Source organism: Salmo salar, chromosome ssa29 (genome assembly GCF_905237065.1).
Source record: "Salmo salar chromosome ssa29, Ssal_v3.1, whole genome shotgun sequence".
NCBI classification, from domain to species: domain Eukaryota; kingdom Metazoa; phylum Chordata; class Actinopteri; order Salmoniformes; family Salmonidae; genus Salmo; species Salmo salar.
The window spans coordinates 8,936,914-8,960,036 of record NC_059470.1 but is presented as its reverse complement, the minus strand read 5'-3'; the positions used below and the strand labels follow the sequence as shown (position 1 = coordinate 8,960,036).

Sequence of the window (23,123 nt, the reverse complement as noted above, 5' to 3'; positions counted from 1 at the left end):
ATGCCTCACAACAGAAATTGATATGTAATTTCAAATCCAGTACTGTCCATTTAAGTGAATTGAATAGAAATGCTGTTATATAACTATAGAAATGCTTTGGAAGCATTATGGAAGCAACCTGCATGTGCTGAATAACATTACACACCTGAAGGTATAAAACTCCATTAGAGTGGACATCAATGTATCCTATCCCTTTCAGTGACTCAGGGAAAGGATTGACTTGTTTTCCCGAATGGTAGCTAACTTGAGATGGTTGGTGCTTGTGTCTCACAGGAGACAGAATAAGCAGCAGGATCTTACTTTAGTGTAGGCAGTATTAAGCACTGGCCTGACTCACAGCAGATTTATTTCCCAAACAAACAGGAGCAGTCGGGCATTCACTATTTACGTATGAGAGCACAGCATATTTCTTCCTGTACTGCTGCTTGCCTCTAGGACAAACCTATAGGAAAACATTTATAGATCATGTGTTACACTGCTGCGTTTACATGATCTATACTTTCCTTTCCACTCGCTCAAAAGGTACAGTATGTGCACTGAAACTAAGGGTGCAAATGTGGAGATTGCGGACTGTGGAGTTCAATTCCAATCAAGAGAGCAGGATTAGAACCCATTATACTTATACTATCTTGACAAGGAGGTGGGCAACTATTACTGTACCTGCGTGTCTATTAGATCATCCTATTGAAGCTGGTCATGACATAGGGAATAGGTGTATTTCACAGTGTGGTGGAAGAGCAACTCTGTCTGAGTGAGTGTGTCTCTCAGAGGACAGGAAGCTTTTGTATAGCTCCTTGTTTCAGATACCTCCTTCTCCTCCTGTCCCTTCTCCTGCTCCTCCTCTTCAGAAACACAACCCAAGTGTCACGTTTGATTTTTTTAAATTTATTTAACCTTTATTTTGACAGGGAAGTCACGCTGAGACCAAGGTCTCTTTTACAGATAAGCTCTGTAGACACAAAAAATATATACATTTCTATACAATAAAACAAGTAATATACATGATAATCACAAAAATCCACACAATCATACACACAAAACAATCATACACACGTTTCAGCGTCTCAGTCTGAGTGACAAGCTGGGAGTGTCCAGACTGAGGCAGCTGAGCACCAGCGGTCAGTCTCTCCTTCAGTACCTGAGGCGTGCCTATGGCAGCCTGCCAAGAACAGGGCACAACACAGTGCAGCCAGTCCAGCTCAGCACTGCTAGGCACAGTTTAGCACTGCACAGCACAGTAGTGACTAGTGAATTCTGATGAGAAAACGGTAATATACTGACTCACTGAATCGATGCTGCTGGCAGCTCTCTGTGTGGAGCAGCTCTGAGGCAGACATTTAATTTCCTTCTAAATTAAATCATCTTTCGAGAGACCTTCCGATCTAGTTCATCACACTACCTTCAGCAGGCTTCTTTACACATTAAAAGGTGCCCACATGGACTATTTTTACAGAGCCCTTTGGAAAATTGTGTCTTGGAAACGAAGCCACAAGGCATGACACAGTGTGACAATGCCAAACATTTAGGATAAAAATAGGGTGAAAATTGGTCATGTAACCCCATGTTTTTCCCCTTAACCAAATTAGTAGTCACCTTGTCAACTGAAAGGGCAGAAGAGACAGACAACTAAAGACTGTCCTAGTTAGACACTTGCTGAGCAACAGATCTCAAGAAGCACATACATTATAAATCATATTCTCTTGTCATCAAGTATATGCCTAGTAGTATATGCCTAGTAGTATATGCCTAGTAGTATATGCCTAGTAGTATATGCCTAGTCTTCAACTTGGGTCAGATGGCATTATTGTAGGGTTTATCGTATGGCCCTAAATTTCACTAGACTGTTTATGACATCCAGTCTGTTTATGCCATCAGAGTGGTCCTTGTCACTCAAACAGATCTGGAACCAGGCTAACAATAAGTGAGGTTAGACTGGGTGCATCTTTCAGGCATAATAATGCATTGCAAAGTGTTGTTAGTTACCACAACAGTGGCACGGCAATGTGTCTTAAAATAACAGGGTTCCTCTGGGACACGTGTCCCTCCCATCCTGGTGTCCAGTTTACCATTGTGCCATGCTGTATTTTTTTTTGGGGGGGGGGGGCTTAGTCTAATGTCACTGCTGGGGACAGCTGCGTGATTAGAGCTTTACAGGTCAAGACTGTTCTCTCTTCTGATCAGGTGATGGTTTTCTAAGAAACTGAAAAGTGATTAGTCACGTGCTGTAGCTTACACAACATGCTTATTTGGGTATTGGAAAAAACACCTTCAAACTTTTTGGATAATTATATGACTTCTACATTTGATTATATCAAATGTAGTAGTCATATAATAATCCAGAGTGACTCATTTAATAGTGGGATTTTATTTTTATTTTTTATTTATTTATTTCATCTTTATTTAACCAGGTAGGCAAGTTGAGAACAAGTTCTCATTTACAATTGCGACCTTTTACAATTGCGACCTGGATAGTGAGAATATTGTATGCACAATTACAGTATCCAAAGGCACCTTTATAAAGTAATCTTGATCTTACCCATGATGGCAAATCAGAAGTTATCAGGCTTTGTTGGACAGTTCTCTCCTCTTGTTCAAAGAATGCCAAGGCTCTGAACATTCGGGTGTTCTTGCCTCCTGTGTTTCTCCTCCACCAGAAAAATATCACAAGCCCTATTAGAAGCCAACTAAAACTAAATTCAAAATATCCCAAAACATATATGGGGAAAATGAGCACGAATGTCTTCGTAAACTGAATCCATGTCTGGGTTAGGTCACCCGCAGACGACCCAGACGTGTCATTGCCGATGTCTCCTGGTGGAACTACGTTGGTATTGGGGTCGGTGTGAACATGGCTCGGTGCGTTTTGCCCATTCTCCTTTGATCCAGCAGAGCTCCCATTATGTGCATGGGCACCTCGTACAGCCGTCATACTGTCTCTTGACATTCCTTGCTTTGCGCCCACAGTTTTGATGGATTTTAGAGTAAAGACCTAAACCGAGGCTTCTTCTATTCTTTATTAAACTATCACCAATGTTCAACCTCCTGCGCAGAGCGCAAAGACACTCTATCAACCCCAGATTACGCTCACGTTAGTTCACCCGCATCCAACCCCATTTTGTCCTGCTTGCTTCCCTAATACCGCGTTGAGTTCGTGTAGTCCATTTGCCATAACTACTGCAGTCTTACTCTTCGAACACACGTGCTCCTCTCTCAGCGCACGTTCGCGTTCTGTGCTCCTTCTCAGGTTAACGTTTTTTGTCATGAATATTATTCTGGAGGCAGCTTTGCACAGTGGTCAATAGCAAAGTCAGAACATCTGATGTTAAACCAGTTGAGGGGAGGACGGCTCATAATACTAGTTAGGAGAAGTAAATGGAATGGCATCAAACACGTGGAAACCATGTGTTTGATACCATTTCAGTCCAGCCATTACCATGAGCCCATCCTCCCCAATTAAGGTGTCACCATCCTCCTGTGTGTTAGACCTAACCCTAACCACACTGCTAACCATAATACCTAACAATTAACAATTAATTAATTAATTAATTGACAATTAAGACATTTTAGTTTTCATACATTTTTACAATATAGCCAATTCTGACTTTGCAGCTGGCCTAAGTGGAAATCACTCAGTTCTGCCTCCAAGACAAGACTCCTGACAATAAACGTCAACTTCTACTCCTTCAGGGAACTGTTGGTCAAGGCAGCTCCATGCGATAGAGGGACAAAATCGCCAGCCTGTGCCCGGCAACTATGGAGACATGCTCATGTATGGACCACTAAGTAATAATAATAATTATTATTATTATAATTATTGACAACAGTTATCCTCTTCATCCATCATCATCTTTGTCACTTTTACTTTAGCCCATTGGTAAATGGCTTTTCAAAACATAATGCACAAATGACCATCACACTCTCATTCAAAGGTTGACTGAAATAGGCCAGGATCTGGCTTCTTGCAAGTGGTTTGAGAATTATCTGTCAGATAGGACTCCTGGATGATTTCTGATGGTGTCAAGTTTCCTGGATATTACAAAAGGCGTACAGCAGGCATCTGTAGTCTGGGACCTGTTCTCTTTACTATTTATATAAATAATACTGGTCTATCTGTTAAAACGTGTAATATTCATCTGTATGCTGACAACATTGTTATGTATGTCATTGCCCCAACTGTTGCCCAGACTATGTTAGAGCTGCAATGTGACTTTGTCACCTTACAGAAAGCCCTGGTTAGTTTCAAAAGTGTACTTGATTGATGTGGGCTAGAATACAAACATGATGTTCTCTAATTCTTAAAAAAAAAAAAATCAGATGAACTTCATATGTATTCATTGGATGGTTCACCCATCGATTGGGTTCCCGCCTATAAATATCTGGTCATTTGGATTGACAAAGACTTCATGTTGAAAAAACATATGGATGAAGTAGTTAAAAAGCTAAGATTTAAAGTTGGCTTCTTTTTAATAAATATATTTAGCCTCTCCCTAAATAGCAGGAAGCAGATTGTACAGTCAACTTTCCTTTCTTGACTATGGTGATGGCACCTTTTACCAGATCGCAACAGACACTACACTTAAATCTTTGGATGCCCTCTACCATAGCGACCTTCACGTTATCACAGGTGACAGTTTTAATACTCACAACTGCATCCTGTATCAAAAGGTTGGCTGGTCCTCATTAAAGTCCCATCATTATTCCCATTTTGTTTACAAAGCTCTACTGCACAAGCTTCCAATTTACTTAACTTCGTTGCTAACGAATAAAGAATGAGCTACCAAACCCGCTCGCAGGATTGGTTAGCTCTGGAGGTCCCTCTTTAGTTTTAGTGTCCCCCATTGTAGGAATAACCTACAAAATTCCTTGCATCTCGATTCCCTGGTGCAGTTTAGGACTCTGGTATTGAATAATTTTTTGGGGGATTGCAATTGTTTCGATTGATTGTAGTGGTTTATTTGTTGAAATTATGACGTTGAGGTTGTGCCTTGTGGTTATCTTCATTATTCTGTTCGTGAGAAAATGTTTGTAGGCTAAGCAGGGCACCATTGGGAATGATACCCTGGTCTCAATTAGGCTACCCTGAATAAATACAAGTTAATATATTATTAGTATTATTTTTGTGTATATATATATAAATACACGTTTTTTATATATATCAGATTGTTTGTGCCGTGTTGCCAACAGTTTGGCATGACAATTCATAGCCCACAGGCCGAAAGATGTCAATAGTGAGTTTTTTCCATTTTACCGTCCAAACGCATTGTATGCAGCACGCGAGACACTGGTGTTCCCCTTGGACCGGTTCGTACCTAACACATTATCCAGTGAGGCTACAAATGCATCGCTTTCTTCCTTAACTAGATTTAAAGGCGAAAATACTGAAAAAATTAAACATCACCATGCTAGAGTGGTTAATGCCACTGAAGTTCAGGACGCGTATCGCGTTCAGCCAATTAGGTTGCAGCAGTCTGTTGTTTACCGCATGCAGGAGGGCTCAACATCAGGAAGTAGCATTAGCCACTAGCAAGGTACGCTGTATTGATGTGTAATATTGTAATTATTGTTGAAACAAATATTATATAATATATATATATATATATATATATATATATATATATATATATATATATATATATATATATATATATATATTATAATAATAATACAAATTAAACAACAAAATAATAAAGAATGTGATTAATCCCCAAAAATAAAATATAAAAGTATATATTTTTTATAGTTTTTTTCTGCCTTCTCGCCATTAAATCTAGTTAAGGAGGAAATCGACGACTTTGTATCCTGAATTGAGAATATTTTAGGTACGAACCGGTCCACGGGGATATGAGTGTATTGCCGGCTGCATACAATGCGTTTGGACGGTAAAATGAAACCATAAATACCAGATCAATAACGCCATTTGCTGGCCTTCGCTTTGTTTGGGCTAGACAATTTCATAAGAGCAGAAACTGACTAGCAACCGGGCTACACTAAATAAAGCATATTCATGCAGTTTTTAATTTGTTTTAATCTGCATGATGATTATATGGTTTAACACAGATTTGCCAATATAATGGAATTTAGTCATTGTAGAGGAGGGTCTGGATTTGCCATGATAAATATATGTATCTGCTATTGATATATTTGGACTGTGTATCCATGGTGATTCGTTCTGTGCGTCCAGAGAGCTCTTCGATCGGTTGAAAATCCTGTTGTCAAGAGAACATGACGCACTTACCTTAGTGTCAGTTAAGTGCGCTTGCGCAATCGAAATCTGGTGTCAAGGCGCTGAATAATGGCAACACAAATTCGTAAGCTTTATTTCTGATATAAGTTGAATATTTCATGAGGAAGAGACAGGCGATAACATGCCTACAGATAAGGTAAAATGGTGACTAAATACATAACAATTTTACACATATATGCGTGCAAATGTAGAGGTAGGTAACGTTAGGCTAGCTAATTTAGCTAACTAGCTACATCTCACCCGTACAGTAGTAGTAGCTTGCTAGCTAGCTAACGCCAACGTTAGTTATTCCAGACAGGAATAACCTGCTTTAGCCAGCTATCTAACTAACTTAGTAACGATAGCTAGCTATATTGCTAGAGGACAATCTACAAGCAAGACTAGTTAGTTGATTGGTTATCAAACCAATTGATAACTAGCTAGCTACATTTATAGCTATGCATCAATATTCTTTCCAGCAAAGTCAGTCTTGGTTATTGCTGTGCGCATTGTCAGTGAGAATAATGATGTATTCCTTGTCTATTATTTAGAAAATAACAAAGGAAGATACATGGAAATCAGATGACCTTAGGAGGCACATAAGGGTAAATTCAGTTACGTGACAAGTGTAGCAAAATGTTTTATGATAAGCTTGTCTCGATTGTATCATGTGCAATGAATAATGTGTCTTGTTGTCAGGGTGGAGGACACGATGAAGACTCTAGCAGCAGCAGGAGGAGAGATGATGAGAGAAGACACAGGACGGGAGAGTCAGTCGAGCGACGCCACAGAGACCCAGAGAGGGAGGCCAGAAGGGAGAGAGAGAAGAACAGAGAGAGAGATGGGACCCGAGAGAGAACAAAACCCAGAGATACAGACAAGGACAGGCATCAGGACAGAAGGAAAGACGGCTCGAGAGACAGGACGGGCGAAAAGGAGAGAGACAAAGAAAGGAGCAGAGAGCAAGATAGGGTTATTAAAGGCACAGAGAATGTTAAGTACAGAAATGGGGACAGAGACAGTCGGGACAAAATGCATGATAGAGAAGAAAAAGAAAACAGGGAGAGGGTAAAGGCCAGAGAAAGGGATACAGAGAGGACAAGGGAGAGGGAAAGAGATGAGCTGAGGAAGAGTGACAGGGATAAAGAGAAGGAGAAAAACAAGGAGAGTGAAACAGCTGAGAGGGACAGTGAGCGAAGGTCTGACAGAGATAGAAAGAGAAATGAGGAGAGAGCGGAGGGAGGGAGAGACAGGGATAGAGGGCATGATCGTGAGAAGAGAGATGGACATAAGGAGAGGGAGTATGTGAAAGAGAGTGAACGCTACAAGGACAGATCGCAGAAAGACAAGGAAAGAAAAGAAAGACACACGGACAAAGAGCATTCAGGACAAAAGGAGGAAAGAGGTAAAGTTATCCAGGTGAAAAATATGTCAACATCTTACTACCTCACTAATCATCGTATGTCAATACATTTTTATTTTTATATCAGAATATAGGGAGCAACATGGAAAAGAAAAGGAGGAGAGAGAAAGGAGACACAAAGAGAGAGCACAACACGTAAGCATCTTTGATATTGTCCTTAACATGTTCTTTATTCCCCAAACTAAATATAAGGTATCAACACCCCAATGGTCTGACTGGTTCCGCTGGCTTACACTCTGGGGTGAAGTTTCCCCTAGGTACAGATCTAGGATCAGCATCACCTCCCCCAATCCTAACCTTCTTAACCGTTAGTGGTTAAAATGTAAAACTGATCCAAGATGTAAATGTACGAGCAGAATCCAGGGACAACTTCACCCTACTCCCTGGCTCACATCCTGGGGTATATTTTTGTTACAGGATACAGGTGAAAGTCGGAGACATGGCGGTGAATCCAGAGAAGTGGAGCGTGAGCGAGTGCACAGGGAACGGAAGGGGCCGGACGGAGAGAGGGAGGGAAAGAGGGATAAACATAGAGAGAGGAGGCACAGAGAAGAAGCAGGTCCTGAGATGGATCCCACAGAACGGACCAGCACCAAGAAATCATCATCATCCTCAGACCTCAGAGTTCACAAGGATAAGACAGAGCCTGTTAAAACTAAGGTTAGTGTCATAAAGTCAATAGTTTATTCAAAGTGCATTTTACAACACAGTTTACATCATTAAAAAGGAATAAAATAATATAGGAAAAGGGAATATGGAGAAAACAACAAGTGATAAACAGTCCCTCTCCCTTTTCAATAGATGTTCCTCATGTATAATATATGTGTTTTCATGGCTCTTTTTTTCCTGTGTGTTTCCCCCTGTGTGAGCCAGGAAGTAGTGATGCGATCTGAGTCAGCGTGGAGGTCTAGTCAGAAACTATTAAGTGACACAGAGGAGCCCGTAAGACTTCTTTTCATGATGGGGCTTTTCTCATGGCTATATCTATCTACCGTCAATACGTCTGCTAGCATGAGAATAGAGCATGGCTATTTGTTTTGGACCATAGCTGCTTAACACACACCCAATTCAGACCAAAAGCATTGCATTTTGAATTGAGGACTGTCAAAATTGACTGATGCATTTTGTATGTTTCAGTGCATCTAAAATCAGATAAGTTGACAAGCCTTGTCTATAGATATACAGGGTCCATACTTGCAAGCATTTAAAGTTCAATGGGTTCTCACACACAGAATGCGTATCAGCCAATGAAAAGTGTTGATTTACTTGCATATGACCCAACGCTAAATTGTAGCTCGTCCCATCAGATAGCATGTTAAAAGTTAGCCCTATGCTAACTTCAACAGGTGGCACTGATTGATTATAAGTGCATCAGCCAATTAGAATCGTTGAAGTAGTTGGACATGTTCCAACACTTGTTCATGGATGGAAGTGTTGTTAATGTACATAAGTCCAACAGCATGTTCTGATCATCAAAGCAACTCTCACATGTATTTGACTGACTGGTCAAATTACTTTCTGTGTAAAGTGCCTACCACGTAATTGTCGCAGATTGTGGCAAGGACCGGCGGTGGACAGTTTTTTTCCCAAAAAAAAATGCTTGCTGCGAGTGGGCTCTATTCAAACCCACAGTTAAATGCACTATCGATTGCGAGTCAACCGCTTTAACAGTATGTGCCACCGTGAAGCGAAAAATGTGAAAATGTTGTTTAACATTAGTAGTAGCCAAGTCAAGGATACATCAGTGCAATATTGGCACACATTTTGTTACAGATCAAGTAAACCTTGAATTTGTAGGTTTAAAATATCCCTCCAGTGGCCAGGGTTGACCTATTTTAAGAAATGCCATTGGTTGGTGGATATAAAGATATATTAAGATCTTTCATAGGCTGAATAAATTGTGCCAAGATATAATCAGTACCACCTGTTGGGGTTAGCATAGGGCTAACGTGTTATCTGAAGGGGCCAGCTACAATTTAGCATCAGATGCATGTATATCGCCGCTTTTCATTGGCTGATATGCATTTGGTGTGTGAGAACCCATTTAACTTTAAATGCTTGCTTATGTTAACATGGCCCCACAGTATTCTCCAATCTATTCTAATATTTCTCTTTCATTATTGGCAGATATTTGCAGTGGCACCTTTTGTTGATGGCTTCATTGCTTTGCTTGCCTTCACATGCAGTGCATTCGGAAAGTATTCAGATCCCTTGACTTACAAGTTATAGCCTTATTCTAAAATGGATGAAATATTTATTTTTTCTCAAACCTACACACAATACCCCATAAAGCAAACACTGTTTTTTATACATTTTTGCAAATTTATAAAAAATCTAAACCTGAAATATCACATTTACATAAGTATTGGATTGGATGGATGGAGAGGGTTTATAAAAATGTGTATAAAAAATATAAACCTGAAATATCACAGCTATTTTCAGGTCTCTCCATAGATATTTGATCGGGTTCAAGTCCGGGCTCTGGCTGGGCCACTCAAGGACATTCAGAGACTTGTCCTAAAACTATTCCTGTGTTGTCTTGGCTGTGTGCTTAGGGTCGATGTCTTGTTGGAAGGTGAACCTTCACCCCAGTCTGAGGTCCTTAGTGCTCTGGAGCAGGTTTTCATCAAGAATCTCTGTACTTTTCTCCGTTCATCTTTCCCTAGATCCTGACTAGACTCTCTGCCGCTGAAAAACATCCCCACAGCATGATGCTGTCACCACCATGCTTCACCGTAGGGATGGTGCCAGGTTTCCTCCAGACGTGACGCTTGGCATTCAGGCCAAAGCGTTCAATCTTGGTTTCATCAGACCAGAGAATCTTGTTTCTCATGGTCAGAGTCCTTTAGGTGCCTTTTGGCAAACTCTAAGCGGGCTGTCATTTTCCTTTTACTGAGGAGTGGCTTCCGTCTGGCCAGTCTACCATAAAGACCTGATTGGTGGAGTGCTGCTGAGATGGTTGTCCTTCTGGAAGGTTCTCCCATCTCCACAGGGGATCTCTGGAGCTCTGTCAGAGTGACCATCGGGTTCTTGGCCACTTCCCTGACCAAGGCCCTTCTCCCCTGATTGCTCAGTTTGGCCGGGTGGCCAGCTCTAGGAAGAGTCTTGGTGGTTCCAAGTTTCTTCCATTTAAGAATCCAAGCGGGGTCCCGAGTGGCGCAGCGGTCTAAGGCACTGCATCTCAGTGCAAGAGGCGTCACTACAGTCCCTAGTTCGATTCCAGGTTGTTTCACATCCGCCCGTGATTGGGAGTCCCATAGGGCGGCGCATAATTGGCCCAGCGTCGTCCCCAAGAATTTGTTCTTAACTGACTTGTCTAGTTAAATAAAGGTTAAATAAAAAAAATGATGGAGGTCACTGTGTTCTTGGGGACATTTAATGCTGCAGAAATGTTTTGGTACCCTTCCCCAGATCTGTGCCTCGACACAATCCTGTCTCGGAGCACTACGGACAATTCCTTCAACTTCATGGCTTGGTTTTTGCATTGACATGCAGTGTCAACTGTGGGACCTTATATAGACCGGTTTGTGCCTTTCCAAATCATGTCCAATCAACTGGATTTACCACAGGTGGAGTTCAAGTTGTTGAAACATCTCAAGGATGATCAATGGAAACAGGATGCATCTGAGCTCAATTTAGAGTCTCATAATAAGGTATTTCAGTTTTTATTTTTAATACATTTGCAAAAAAAATGTAAAACCTTTTTTCACTTTGTCATTATGGGGTATTGTGTGTAGATTGTTGGGGGTAAAAAAAATAATTATTATCAGTTTTATAATAAGGCTGTAATGTAACAACATGTGGAAACAGTCTGAATACTTTCCAAATGCACCCATGCTCCAGCTTGTTGCATGGTAACATTCACATGGATTTACTATTTATGTAAATGCTCTGTATATTTGTCTATGTATTTAACTAATAGGGGTGCGTTCAGTTGAAGAACGTCGCGATTATGGTGGCTTAGAGGGTGATTGTGTATGGTGTGCTGCACAAGTTTTGTGATTTCAAGTGGTCACACCCATATTGACAAGGCCACACCCACCAAAAGAGCAAACGTACCTCAAAAGACGATCGGTAAACACAGTTTTTGGTAAACGTGTCATTAAGTACAAACCGCAACGTAGCAAATGTTGAACCAAACTGAACGCACCGCAGGTCTCACATGAAATTAGATATGGTAAATACAAGCTATTGACTGAAATGAATTGCATCTGAAATTAACTGCATCTCTAGGTGGAAATCGCGGAGGCTCCGGCTAAGGACCATGGCTATGATGAAGCTCAGGACTATGAAGAGGACTTTGAGGTGAGAAGAGTCAAAGCCTATAGAGGGTGCATTTTCTTAGTAACTCATTTGTATTTCAGTTTTTTTCTTTTGTTTCATTATATATCACGCATGCTCTAAATGGATTGCTTTTCCAGAAAATGGTGAGTGATTAAATGTATTCAAGCACTGACAAGCAGCATTGAGATGGTAATTACACGTGTTACTAGTTGTTACAACACCATTATAAGAGCAACTTAAAACTGATGTTTTATCCCCAAAGGCTTATGAGGAGGATTTTGAGGATGTGGATGACAGCGAGGGAGAGGATGAAAAGCAGACACGCAGCCATGAAGAGAAAGAAGAGAGGGAGGAAATTAGTTCACAGAGGAGGGAGGAGATTGAGGCCATTCAGAGAGCCATGGATGAGGAGAACGAGAGAGTGGGCTCGACCCAGCCCAGGCTAAGCACAGAGGAGGACGACAGACCCAAAAGATCAAGAGGTATGGTAAATGCTCAACACTACTCGGTAGTAATCAAGAGTGCACACCGTAGCAAAATGTTTTCGAATGGAAAATCCCCCAAAATTGTTTCTTATTGGATCATTCTGGTAGGTTGCTCCCCGTTTCAGCCCGTTTGGTTGATACGACCCTGGTATGAATAATAAAGACTTGTTTATTATTTAGGACTGTCTTTTAGGAACAATTTTACAAAGCCTGTTTGAATAACGAAAACATTTCTTGGCCATAGATTCTGAAACGCCTCAAAGTAAAGTTTCACAGCACGGGAGGTTCATGGACTTTGTCGCTGCGAAGCATCGTGAGGTCAGCAAAAAGGTTGCCAGCAAACAGAAGTAAGTCTAATGGAACTAACTGTGAGTGTGATAAGTATTTAAAGAGAGGGAAATGCAGTTTAAATTGATAGATTCAGAGCCTACTTTAAACCCTGTGAGTCAACTGATGTGAAGAGTAAATTCAGCAACGCTTGAAGGACAGTGGAAGTTTACAATAGGGATTTTTTATTGTTATTAGGGTTTCACAGTGAAGCTTTGAAACCTATTGTTATTCTCTGAATTGATAGATTTATTTCCCCTTGACATGGTCAAATATCTCAAATATAGATTGGTAACTTTTTTAGAATTTGCCACACAGAAACTAGAGGCCATGAGTAACTTCATCAAAAATAATGGCACCGATTGGCCTATAGGTGGCGCTTTTATATAAGCAGTCTCACTTAAATCCTTATATCCGTCACCCCAGTTTGACCTAGAAACTTGAAAGCTAAGGGTCACAACCAATGTTCCCTCTAAACTGCACACTGGCACGCAGCTCCCATTAGTTAACACTATCAACATTTCCCTTTACTGTGGGAATTGTGATCGAGTCAACGCAATATTAGCCACTTTCAATGCAACATCCCGAAACAAAACAAACTATGCAAGACTTAGTATGCAAAACTAACTATGCAAGAGAGCGCATTGGAGTAGGATTCTATTGCATTGACAGGCACCACTCAGGCCCATACTCTACACATACCGGTGCGCCATAACCAATCAGAGCTTCAGTAGGCTTATATGCAAATAGACCGTTGCCATATATGGTTTTGTGCTATTCACTTTGAGCTGGATTATTAGCTGTTGTTTTGAGATCAAAGCTTTAGCTGCGGATAACCATGTGTGCACATTCGTTCATATTCTTTGCTAGTTAGTGAGTTATTAGTCCAGTTATAGCTAATTTGTAGTCAGCAATGTGCGAGTGATTGCTTCCTACAAGAGCAGAAAACGTGTACATGCATCTAGCCATCTTTGAAAAGGGAATCAGGTAAAGCGCTTTCTTTTATGTCTTAAAGGGGCAGTTGTGTATTTTGAGACAGGCTTGAATAAGCTAAGTACCCAATAGGCAGAGGGTAGAATAATTTGTCTGATTCTCTGTAATAATTGTATGGTAATAATAAATGCATTTTATTTTGTAAAGTGGTTTCTTGCATCAAACACAACAAAACAAAACGTTCAGTCATCTCCTTGTCTGGAAGACAAGTGGACAAACAGGTTTATGTCAAACCCTGCATGTTTTTTTCAAAAGTCTCATGGAATGGGGATCTACATTGAACACCACACATTGGCTGCTACTGTAGGCCAAACGATAGAACTGCTATTTCCATGTTAAAATGTTATGTGATGCATTTTCATCATTGTTTTTTATGGTAGGCCACTCTGGTAGGCCTACATTATGACCAAATAGCCACAGTAGCCTGATTGGCCACTGTTAAAACAGTAAATTAAAGCGGGTACAAAAAAAACAGCCTCAGTGTTCACAGTAAACGCGTCCTGGAAGTTGCGCAGAGATTTCACAAGGTTCAGGTTTGCACTCAGCAGAAAAATATCAGAGGGAACATTGGACACGACCCCATGTGCCTGATTTGAAAATTAAGTTGAGAGAAAATCTGAAATCAAATAAAAGAAACATTTGCGGTTTCTGTTTTCTTCCTACAAATGTGGCTCAATCTTTTGAACAGTTTAAGCTACAACATATTATGACTTCATCCCTGAAAGATAAGACTCTCACATATGTGTCTTCTGTTTCCCTAAAGCCTTGCAGGATTCATTAGAATAGAGTGGATCAGACCAGGCACTAAATCATACGGGGGGAGAGAACATCATCAATAGTGATGTTCTTTTCTACACAGAATATCATACAAAATTATTGCCTGATGATCTTCTGAACTTCCTATTACCTTTCTGATGCATTTTAGTCACTTCAAACCATAATTTCTTCATATTGAAATACTGTCAAAAGTACTGTCAGACTGATAAAAAAAAAAAAAAGGAAACATTTGATTACATAATGTTTTTTACATGGTAGGGTTGCATTTTTAAAAATGTTATATTAAGCTAAGGGATTGGTGAAAAGATGGCAGAGTTATACCAAAAATCCTAGGTGTCCATTTAAACCACTGTAAATCAAACTCCACGATGGCCTATCAACTTGGACGTCCATAAGATAAACCGCAAGAACAAGGAAACTATTTTAAAAAAAGCATTCATTGCATATGTAACACTAATGCTCAAAATCATCTGCATTCATCTTCTCCTCATGAACCATGAGTCAGATTGAATCCAGATTTGGTATATAGACTCAATGAATTAGCCTCTAATGAATTTGAGAAGGATTAGATTCCGCATTCAATGTCGGCCACAGTACACCGCTAGATGGCACTATGTCACACCAGGGCTATAAGAACTGAACAGATGGACAAGGGGCCATGAAATATGGTATGCACAGCTTATTTATTTGTCCTTTAGAAACTGTGAATATAAAGCCACTGCAACCGTAGATGGCTGCACCAGACCAGTTAGTGGCACTATAGATGTCATTGGCAACATAGGATACTAGAGCAATAACTATTGATCAAGTGGACTTTGTTTCATGCAAATTAATGTTAGATTTAAATTATCTGGACAAACAATGTGAAATATCGTGATTAGTATATCTGTATAATTGCATATTGTTGCCCTATTATGTGGTCTGAACATAGTGAAAAGTGGATATTTTATTCAGCGTATTACAGCTGTGAGAGTATATTGCAGTATTTTGTTACGCTAGTGTCGAGTGTAGCAACTGAGATTTAAACCATTTACACAAACAGGTTTGACCCGAGAATTGGTAAATAAACTCAATACATGAAGTAATGACTTTTAAGAATGACTTCCTGCTGCATTGAAAGATAACCAACCTACAGCACTAGACTAAACTTCAATTGTGTCATCAATGTGGTATTGAGAGAGAAACATAGTAATGCTTTCACTGATTGCACATAAAGGAAGATGGCTCCTACAGGATGGAGCGCTTGCTTTGTTACCCAACTGATCTTGTGTCCTTTCTGTCATCCCGTGAACCCCGTTCATTGCTGATCGCAGCTATATTTGTTCTGTATTGTTAAAGAAGCACTTGTATCAACTTCCACTGTCCTCCAAGAGTTGCTGAATTTCCCCTTAATTTCAGTTTGCTCCTCAATTCATGCGCCTTGGTTGAAGAGTGAGATAGCTGCTGTGTTTCCTTCCCTAAACCTGCTCTATAATATCTCCTACTCTGTGTATGTGATATGGGCCTACCCCAGGAAACGCAGTACAGAGTTGCTTCGCCTGATCGACCTGGACTACTCCATCACCTTCTCCCTCCTGGATCTGCCCCCTGTCAGTGAATATGACATGTACATCAAAAACTTTGGAACAACAAACACTAAACAGGTTTGTCTGTGCTTATTAACAGACCTGGGTACAAATACTATTCAAAATAATTTCAAATACTTTATTTTGGGCTTAATTGAGCTTTCCTGGCTCAAAGGAACCAATAGAATAGTCGCAAATAGTGCAAACGCCACCCATCTGGTACTCCAGACAGGCTACCGTAAACTCTACCGTAAAAAAAAGTATTTGAAAGATTTCAAGTAGTATCTGAACCCTGGTCTGATCGTTAATAACATCATTGTGACAGTAAGCTTGCTTGTCTTTTTATTCATATAAATGTGATAAACCCAATGCATTCTCACTTTCCAGGCTTACGTCCAGTGCAACGAGGACAATACTGATCGAGACATTCAAACGGAGGAGATCGAGATGAGCGAGAAGTGGACACAGCATCCTGCGGAGAGGAATGTAGGCTGTGGAGGTGAGGAAACGTGCACTGTGATCTGTATTCTATCAAATCTATGACTACATCCGAAATGGCACCCTACTCCCTTTGTATGGCACTACAGTTGACCAGAGCAAGTAGTGCACTATGTAGGGAATGTGCTGCCATTTGGAATGTGTTTTATTCCCACGTTGCAACAGGTCCTAAACTTTCCCACGAGGCGTCCGATGAATCTGTGACCAAACTGAGCATCGATTCACAGCGCCTAGCAACATTTCTGCGCTCAGCTTCACAGGTATAGCCTATGATACTACATTTTTCTTAGAATCAAAGTAACCATTTTTTCCGCTGCTATATTGCACATTTTCACTCTTATTGCCGTTACTACTGCTTTGTGCTTTGTGCTCTCTGTTTTGCTGTTATTAGGTGGTTGCGGTACTGTTGGAAGAGGATAGGGCTGAGAAGCAATCACTGAAGAAGCTGAGGACTCAAGCAGACACTCTCTCTTTCAGCGACGGGTGTTTACAGCTCAATACCAAGCTTCCATTTCTATATGGCAAGTTACCTCACACCCAATTATAATGTCCGTACTTTGTGTTCAGCCATTCACCTTGCTGTCATTGCAGTGTAGAACAGTCCCTAATTAGCTCATGCCATGCACTATCAATCAACAACTTGGGTCTTGCCACTGTCCTGAACTGAAGGTCTCGCCTGTGTTCCCAAAGGCAGTACCCATAACAACCAATGCTATTTTTGCCATGTTTGTATATGAGCTAGTTTGTCTCGGTCCTGTTGTTGTCCCTGCTTGCAGGTCGTCAGATCAGCCTGGTTCAATTCTCCCAGGTGCAGAGGCAGACCATGCTGTCCGTGCACAGCCCCTCAGCCAAGCCCAGCGCCGTGCGCCTCGACAGCAAGACCATCATCTGTATCTGGAACATCTGGGAGCCCTCCCGCCCACAGAAGATTCTTGTCTATGAGTCCGAGGTGCCACTAAACCACTGCAACTCAGAGAGTCGTTTTAGATGGGGTTGCAAAATTCTGCTAACTTTCCCAAAATTCCCAGGTTTTCCAGAAATCCCTTTTGGAAGATTCCCGGAATAAGCAGGAAACCGCAACCAGGATTTCTGGGAAATCTGAGAATTTGAGGACATTTACTGGAATTTTGCCATCCTATTTGATGCTTTGATTTAGGATTTGATGTGCATTATCAACGAGGATACGTGTTTGAAGGGCTACACTGCCCATGTGTTTCTGGTTGGCATCAGCATTAGAGGAAACAAGACTGCAACTCTCTGATTTTACCCTTCAGGTGCACTGCTGCTGCTTCAGCCCTGGTAAAGCAACGCTGGTGTTTGCCGGCACGTCCGTGGGTTCTGTAGTCTTGTGGGACCTGAGGGAGCACGCCAGTGCCCACTACACTTTAAGAATAGGGGAGAACGACTGGACTCTCCGCCACCCAACCTTCTCCACAGGTCAGCAATCAAAGGATTTTTCCTCTGGCTCCATTTTTTTTATGTTCAGCTCCTCAAACTGTACACATTTTCCATTATGAAAAGTTTCAGGGTTTTTTTGCGCCGGGACTACTCATCTCTTTCTGTTTATTATTGTATTGCATGTAAGATATACATCAAGGCAGGCATTTTGATTTGGCTGACAACCATATGAAAATACTTCATCTACACTTTCATATGTGCTGTTAATGTCACCTCCTCTGTCACTCTGTCATCAGATGCCGTGCTGGCAGCGTCGGGTCACATGTCCTCAGTGAGCTCTGTGGAGGCCGTCCCTGCCACCGTGGCTGAGGGCCTGAGGCCAGAGCTTCCCCTTTTTGCTTCTGACGAAGGTACTCCAACTAGACTTGGTGTGCCTCCCAATGATATCTTCTTTTCCTGAAGTGTGCACTCGTTTACTACTTTCCGTAAGTCTAAAAGCCTTGGATTGGTGCAGGCAGTGGCTAGTTGGAGTTTTCACCATATTTCTTATACCAGTCATTTTCTTTGAAATCTGTGAAGGGATGTAAACAAGTGCACACTTTGGGAGTAGGGAAAGATAATTGGGACATACTCTATGAGAAACACACAATTATAGTAGCATTTTTTTATGGTGAGCTAAAGTCTTCCTTTAATTTCAAACTTAAGAGTCATCAGGATTGTCATTCCAGTTGGCTTCTCTTGATGGAAATGGGGTTCTGAATCTATGGGTAAGTGTCTTTAGTATGCTACAACGCCGCCCCATGCTTTTGCATCACCACTATAACTGCTTATACACTAACTGTATAACTGGTCATCTTGAATTATGCGTTTGGTCTGTTTACTAACCGCACAGAAGGATCATTACTAAAGTGTCTTTCTGCAATGCTGTTGTTACCATCTCTGTCCCACAGGTGGTACTGGAGCTCCCTAAAGCCAACGACGCCGGCTCGCACACAGACCTGGGTGAGTCAGTCCCGTTTAACATGTTCCCTCCATTACTTTCAATGTTTTTATTTTTTTCTCCCACTCAATTGACCCTGGCCGTTTCTCTTGCAGGGCTCCGGCCTGGGGGCAAAGTGAAACTGCTCCACAGTTCCACAGTCCTCACCGCCAGCGAGAGGTGAGACGGATAGATATTTAATTAATCACTGCCAGTCAGTGGGCCCAAAATACCCACAACGTGGGCCCCACGTTACACAACAAGCTTGTTTTTACAGTGGGGCAAAAAAGTATTTAGTCAGCCACCAATTGTGCAAGTTCTCCCACTTAAAAAGATGAGGGAGGCCTGTAATTTTCATCACAGGTACACGTCAACTATGACAGACAAAATGAGAAAAAAAATCCAGAAAATCACATTGTAGGATTTTAATGAATTTATTTGCAAATTGTGGTGGAAAATATGTATTTGGTCACCTACAAACAAGCAAGATTTCTGGCTCTCACAGACCTGTAACTTCTTCTTTAAGAGGCTCCTCTGTCCTCCACTCGTTACCTGTATTGATGGCACCTGTTTGAACTTGTTATCAGTATAAAAGACACCTGTCCACAAACTCAAACAGTCACACTCCAAACTCCACTATGGCCAAGACCAAAGAGCTGTCAAAGGACACCAGAAACAAAATTGTAGACCTGCACCAAGCTGGGAAGATTGAATCTGCAATAGGTAAGCAGCTTGGTTTGAAGAAATCAACTGTGGGAGCAATTATTAGGAAATGGAAGACATACAAGACCACTGATAATCTCCCTCGATCTGGGGCTCCACGCAAGATCTCACCCCGTGGGGTCAAAATGATCACAAGAACGGTGAGCAAAAATCCCAGAACCACACGGGGGGACCTAGTGAATGACCTGCAGAGAGCTGGGACCAAAGTAACAAAGCCTACCATCAGTAACACACTACGCCGCCAGGGACTCAAATCCTGCAGTGCCAGACGTGTCCCCCTGCTTAAGCCAGTACATGTCCAGGCCCGTCTGAAGTTTGCTAGAGAGCATTTGGATGATCCAGAAGAGGATTGGGAGAATGTCATATGGTCAGATGAAACCAAAATATAACTTTTTGGTAAAAACTCAACTCGTCGTGTTTGGAGGACAATGAATGCTGAGTTGCATCCAAAGAACACCATACCTACTGTGAAGCATGGGGGTGGAAACATCATGCTTTGGGGCTGTTTTTCTGCAAAGGGACCAGGACGACTGATCCGTGTAAAGGAAAGAATGAATGGGGCCATGTATCGTGAGATTTTGAGTGAAAACCTCCTTCCATCAGCAAGGGCATTGAAGATGAAACGTGGCTGGGTCTTTCAGCATGACAATGATCCCAAACACACCGCCCGGGCAACGAAGGAGTGGCTTCGTAAGAAGCATTTCAAGGTCCTGGAGTGGCCTAGCCAGTCTCCAGATCTCAACCCCATAGAAAATCTTTGGAGGGAGTTGAAAGTCCGTGTTGCCCAGTGACAGCCCCAAAACATCACTGCTCTAGAGGAGATCTGCATGAAGGAATGGGCCAAAATACCAGCAACAGTGTGTGAAAACCTTGTGAAGACTTACAGAAAACGTTTGACCTGTGTCATTGCCAACAAAGGGTATATAACAAAGTATTGAGAAACTTTTGTTATTGACCAAATACTTATTTTCCACCATAATTTGCAAATAAATTCATTAAAAATCCTACAATGTGATTTTCTGGAAATGTTTTTCGCATTTTGTCTGTCATAGTTGAAGTGTACCTATGATGAAAATTACAGGCCTCTCTCATCTTTTTAAGTGGGAGAACTTGCACAATTGGTGGCTGACTAAATACTTTTTTGCCCCACTGTACATGTCGTACGGACAGTTGTTGTTGACTGACAGGATTCAGTGGTCAAATATGTATCTGTTAACGTGTCGTGCTGGTGTCGTGTTTTTTTTCCCCTGGTATCTCATGACCTACTGATACGACTGGGTATTTATTTCAGTCTGTCACTTTCTCTCTCTCTCCAGGTCTTCGACGCGAGACGCTAAGAAAACAACACTGTTACAGACACTGCTGTTAAAATTTTTGCCTTCTGATTCCAACCATTTTTTCATTGGCACAAATATGGTGAGCAGTATCAAATCAATGAATCATCTTCTCTCTCTGTTTCACTGTTTGCCATTTTAGACATCCTGGATATGGCCAACGTTGTGGATGCGTCTCAAATTCTTGTAAAAAGTAGTGCACTGTATAGGGAATAGTGTGCCATTTTGAGGCGCATCCATCCAGTATGTCCAGGATCATGTAGACAGAATAAACAGAAGTCACACTGTGTCGTATGGTATGTATTGGGCAATGTGTGTTGTTCATAGGGTCTTGTGAACCATGTGACCAGTCACGGGTTAAAGGCTCCTCCAAAGTTCTACAGGCCTCAGGTGGTTGGATTCAGACTTGTTGATGTCACCTCCATCGACTTTTCTCCCTTCGGAGAACCCATTTTCCTGGTGAGATCAGTGCTGTTGAGATTCATGTATCTGAGTTTCATGTTGTGTGCGTTTGTGCATGTTCGGGTGTATGTGAATGTTTTACGTATGAACTGTGTGTGTGCTTCTCTGTGTTCCAGGTGGGCTGTGGGGATGGCAGTGTCAGACTACACACAGTGCTGAGTGAGCAGCCTCTGATGGAGTGGGCCAGCAGTACAGCAGGGCAGCCGGTGGTGTCAGTACAGTGGGCTCAGACCAGGCCAACAGTCTTCTGTGTTCTGGATGCTGCCTCCTACCTTCACATATGGGACCTGCTGGAGAAAGACTTTGAGCCTGTGATCACTGAAAAGATTGATGCTGACAGGTAATTATTAATGACTCTTCTTAAAAAAAATGTTTTTTTTAAACTCTCAATTACAAAATGATTGAATTATTTATTTCAATGTTTGTCAGACGATGGCCCAAGACACAAAATGAAAGCATGCGGAGGGTTCTGTGTAAATAACAACGGATTAGTATGGAAACAACAAAGTGCAGGTGTCATTTGTATAACTACTGCATAACTAAGGACGAGTAGAATGCAGATAAATTGATTTTAACTGGATGGAATATGAGTGATCACAGTTAGTGATTGGGGGAAGGTGTTTTTTTTATTCTCACATCAATAATAAATGTTTTTGATGCCTGATTCATCTTTCTGTTTCTTTCTCCTCAGGGTAACAGCCATGGCTGTTTTTGGTGACCCTGCAAAGCAGAACACCTATTCAGGAATATCACTGGCAACGCAGTCGGGGAAGATAGAAATGCAGTATTTCAGCAAGAGATTTACAGTGCCTGAATCGGCTGACCTGGAGAAACTACAGATCATGATGCAGGAGGCCTTTTGAAGTTATATGTCAGGAGTGTATTCATTTGTGCAAACTGTTTAAAACGTTTTTTTGTTTTTTTTACTGAATTTTTTTGCAATGAGTCATAGGGAATCATAACATATCAATAGTGTTTCTTACTGGACAAATTCAGTTAGTCCCTCCCCGTTTGCTTCTGTTTGGTTCCTAGTGGATACAACCCAGGGGCTCACTGTGTTGGATAAAATTTGTTCATACAGTGGTCATTGCAGTCATCTCTAGATCAGTAAAGAGATCAACTTCAGAATGTAAGTAAGCAGATATAAATGGACTATCTATTTCTATTACATTCCACATTCAGTTATTTTGTGTATTTGTTATTCTAAATACAGTAGATGCCATAGTGGCATGATATTGAAATACAATATTGGAATAAAAATTGCTTTGTTTGAGCTTATTTACAAATGAACAACTTTCGCATTTGCATACCGATAATGCCTGTTCTGTGTGTTTTATAGAAAATAAAACAATGGACTTGGTGTTTTCTTCCCATCCAAATTACTCAAAGTGTGACACCAAACTTTCAGGGCTAAGTGTGACACCAAACTTTCAGGGCTAAGCAACATGATGCATGTATAGATGCTACTTTTCATTTTATCGATGTGATGTTAATACAATTACAGTATTTTGTCTATGAGAGAACTATCATTTTTCAAGATTTTTGTTACTTCATTAAATAAAGTATTTCATGTATTTCTCTGTCTTTTTTTATGATTCTCTATGCCCTGGTTTGCAAAAGGTTTTTCTGTGGGTAAACTCAGCGCCCCAAAT

The 23,123-nt window shown here is 41.2% G+C and overlaps 2 protein-coding genes across 12 annotated transcripts in view; one reads left to right on the top strand and one right to left on the bottom strand.

The window, feature by feature from the left end:
- The window catches only part of esyt2b (extended synaptotagmin-like protein 2b), a 53,699-nt gene extending 50,394 nt beyond the window's left edge, over positions 1 to 3,305 (bottom strand). Inside the window, exon 1 of one of the 4 annotated variants that reach the window (XM_014180654.2) lies at positions 2,537 to 3,305. In XM_014180654.2, the coding sequence (XP_014036129.2) occupies positions 2,537 to 2,944 (408 nt within the window). In that variant the 5' untranslated portion in view covers positions 2,945 to 3,305. The remainder of the gene's footprint in view (positions 1 to 2,536) is intronic. The other 3 variants (XM_014180651.2, XM_014180652.2, XM_014180656.2) reach the window with 3 other exon arrangements.
- Positions 3,306 to 6,197: 2,892 nt separating this feature from the next.
- dync2i1 (dynein 2 intermediate chain 1) lies at positions 6,198 to 23,045 on the top strand. Of its 8 annotated transcripts, none has more exons than XM_014180648.2 (24): positions 6,199 to 6,380; positions 6,775 to 6,828; positions 6,923 to 7,628; positions 7,714 to 7,781; positions 8,064 to 8,306; positions 8,520 to 8,588; positions 11,880 to 11,951; positions 12,068 to 12,073; positions 12,193 to 12,412; positions 12,660 to 12,762; positions 16,026 to 16,155; positions 16,465 to 16,576; positions 16,741 to 16,835; positions 16,967 to 17,096; positions 17,352 to 17,524; positions 17,850 to 18,012; positions 18,270 to 18,383; positions 18,679 to 18,740; positions 18,924 to 18,975; positions 19,069 to 19,132; positions 20,992 to 21,091; positions 21,337 to 21,468; positions 21,588 to 21,811; positions 22,163 to 23,045. In XM_014180648.2, exons 1-24 carry the CDS (start codon positions 6,366 to 6,368, stop codon positions 22,332 to 22,334), a joined length of 3,279 nt encoding a protein of 1,092 aa, XP_014036123.2. In that variant the 5' UTR covers positions 6,199 to 6,365; the 3' UTR covers positions 22,335 to 23,045. The 8 variants fall into 8 exon arrangements, with proteins under 8 accessions (XP_045566644.1, XP_014036123.2, XP_045566646.1 ...); XM_045710690.1 differs by lacking the exon at positions 22,163 to 23,045 and adding an exon at positions 21,901 to 21,984; XM_045710691.1 differs by having other exon boundaries at positions 6,211 to 6,308.
- Positions 23,046 to 23,123: the final 78 nt, after the last annotated feature.

Excerpts from the sequence above, each read along its gene's own strand:
- dync2i1 (XM_014180648.2), top strand. Across the intron at positions 19,133-20,991 it reads GTCCTCACCGCCAGCGAGAG|GTCTTCGACGCGAGACGCTA; the intron begins GTGAGACGGATA and ends CTCTCTCTCCAG. Across the intron at positions 21,469-21,587 it reads TCGGAGAACCCATTTTCCTG|GTGGGCTGTGGGGATGGCAG; the intron begins GTGAGATCAGTG and ends TCTGTGTTCCAG.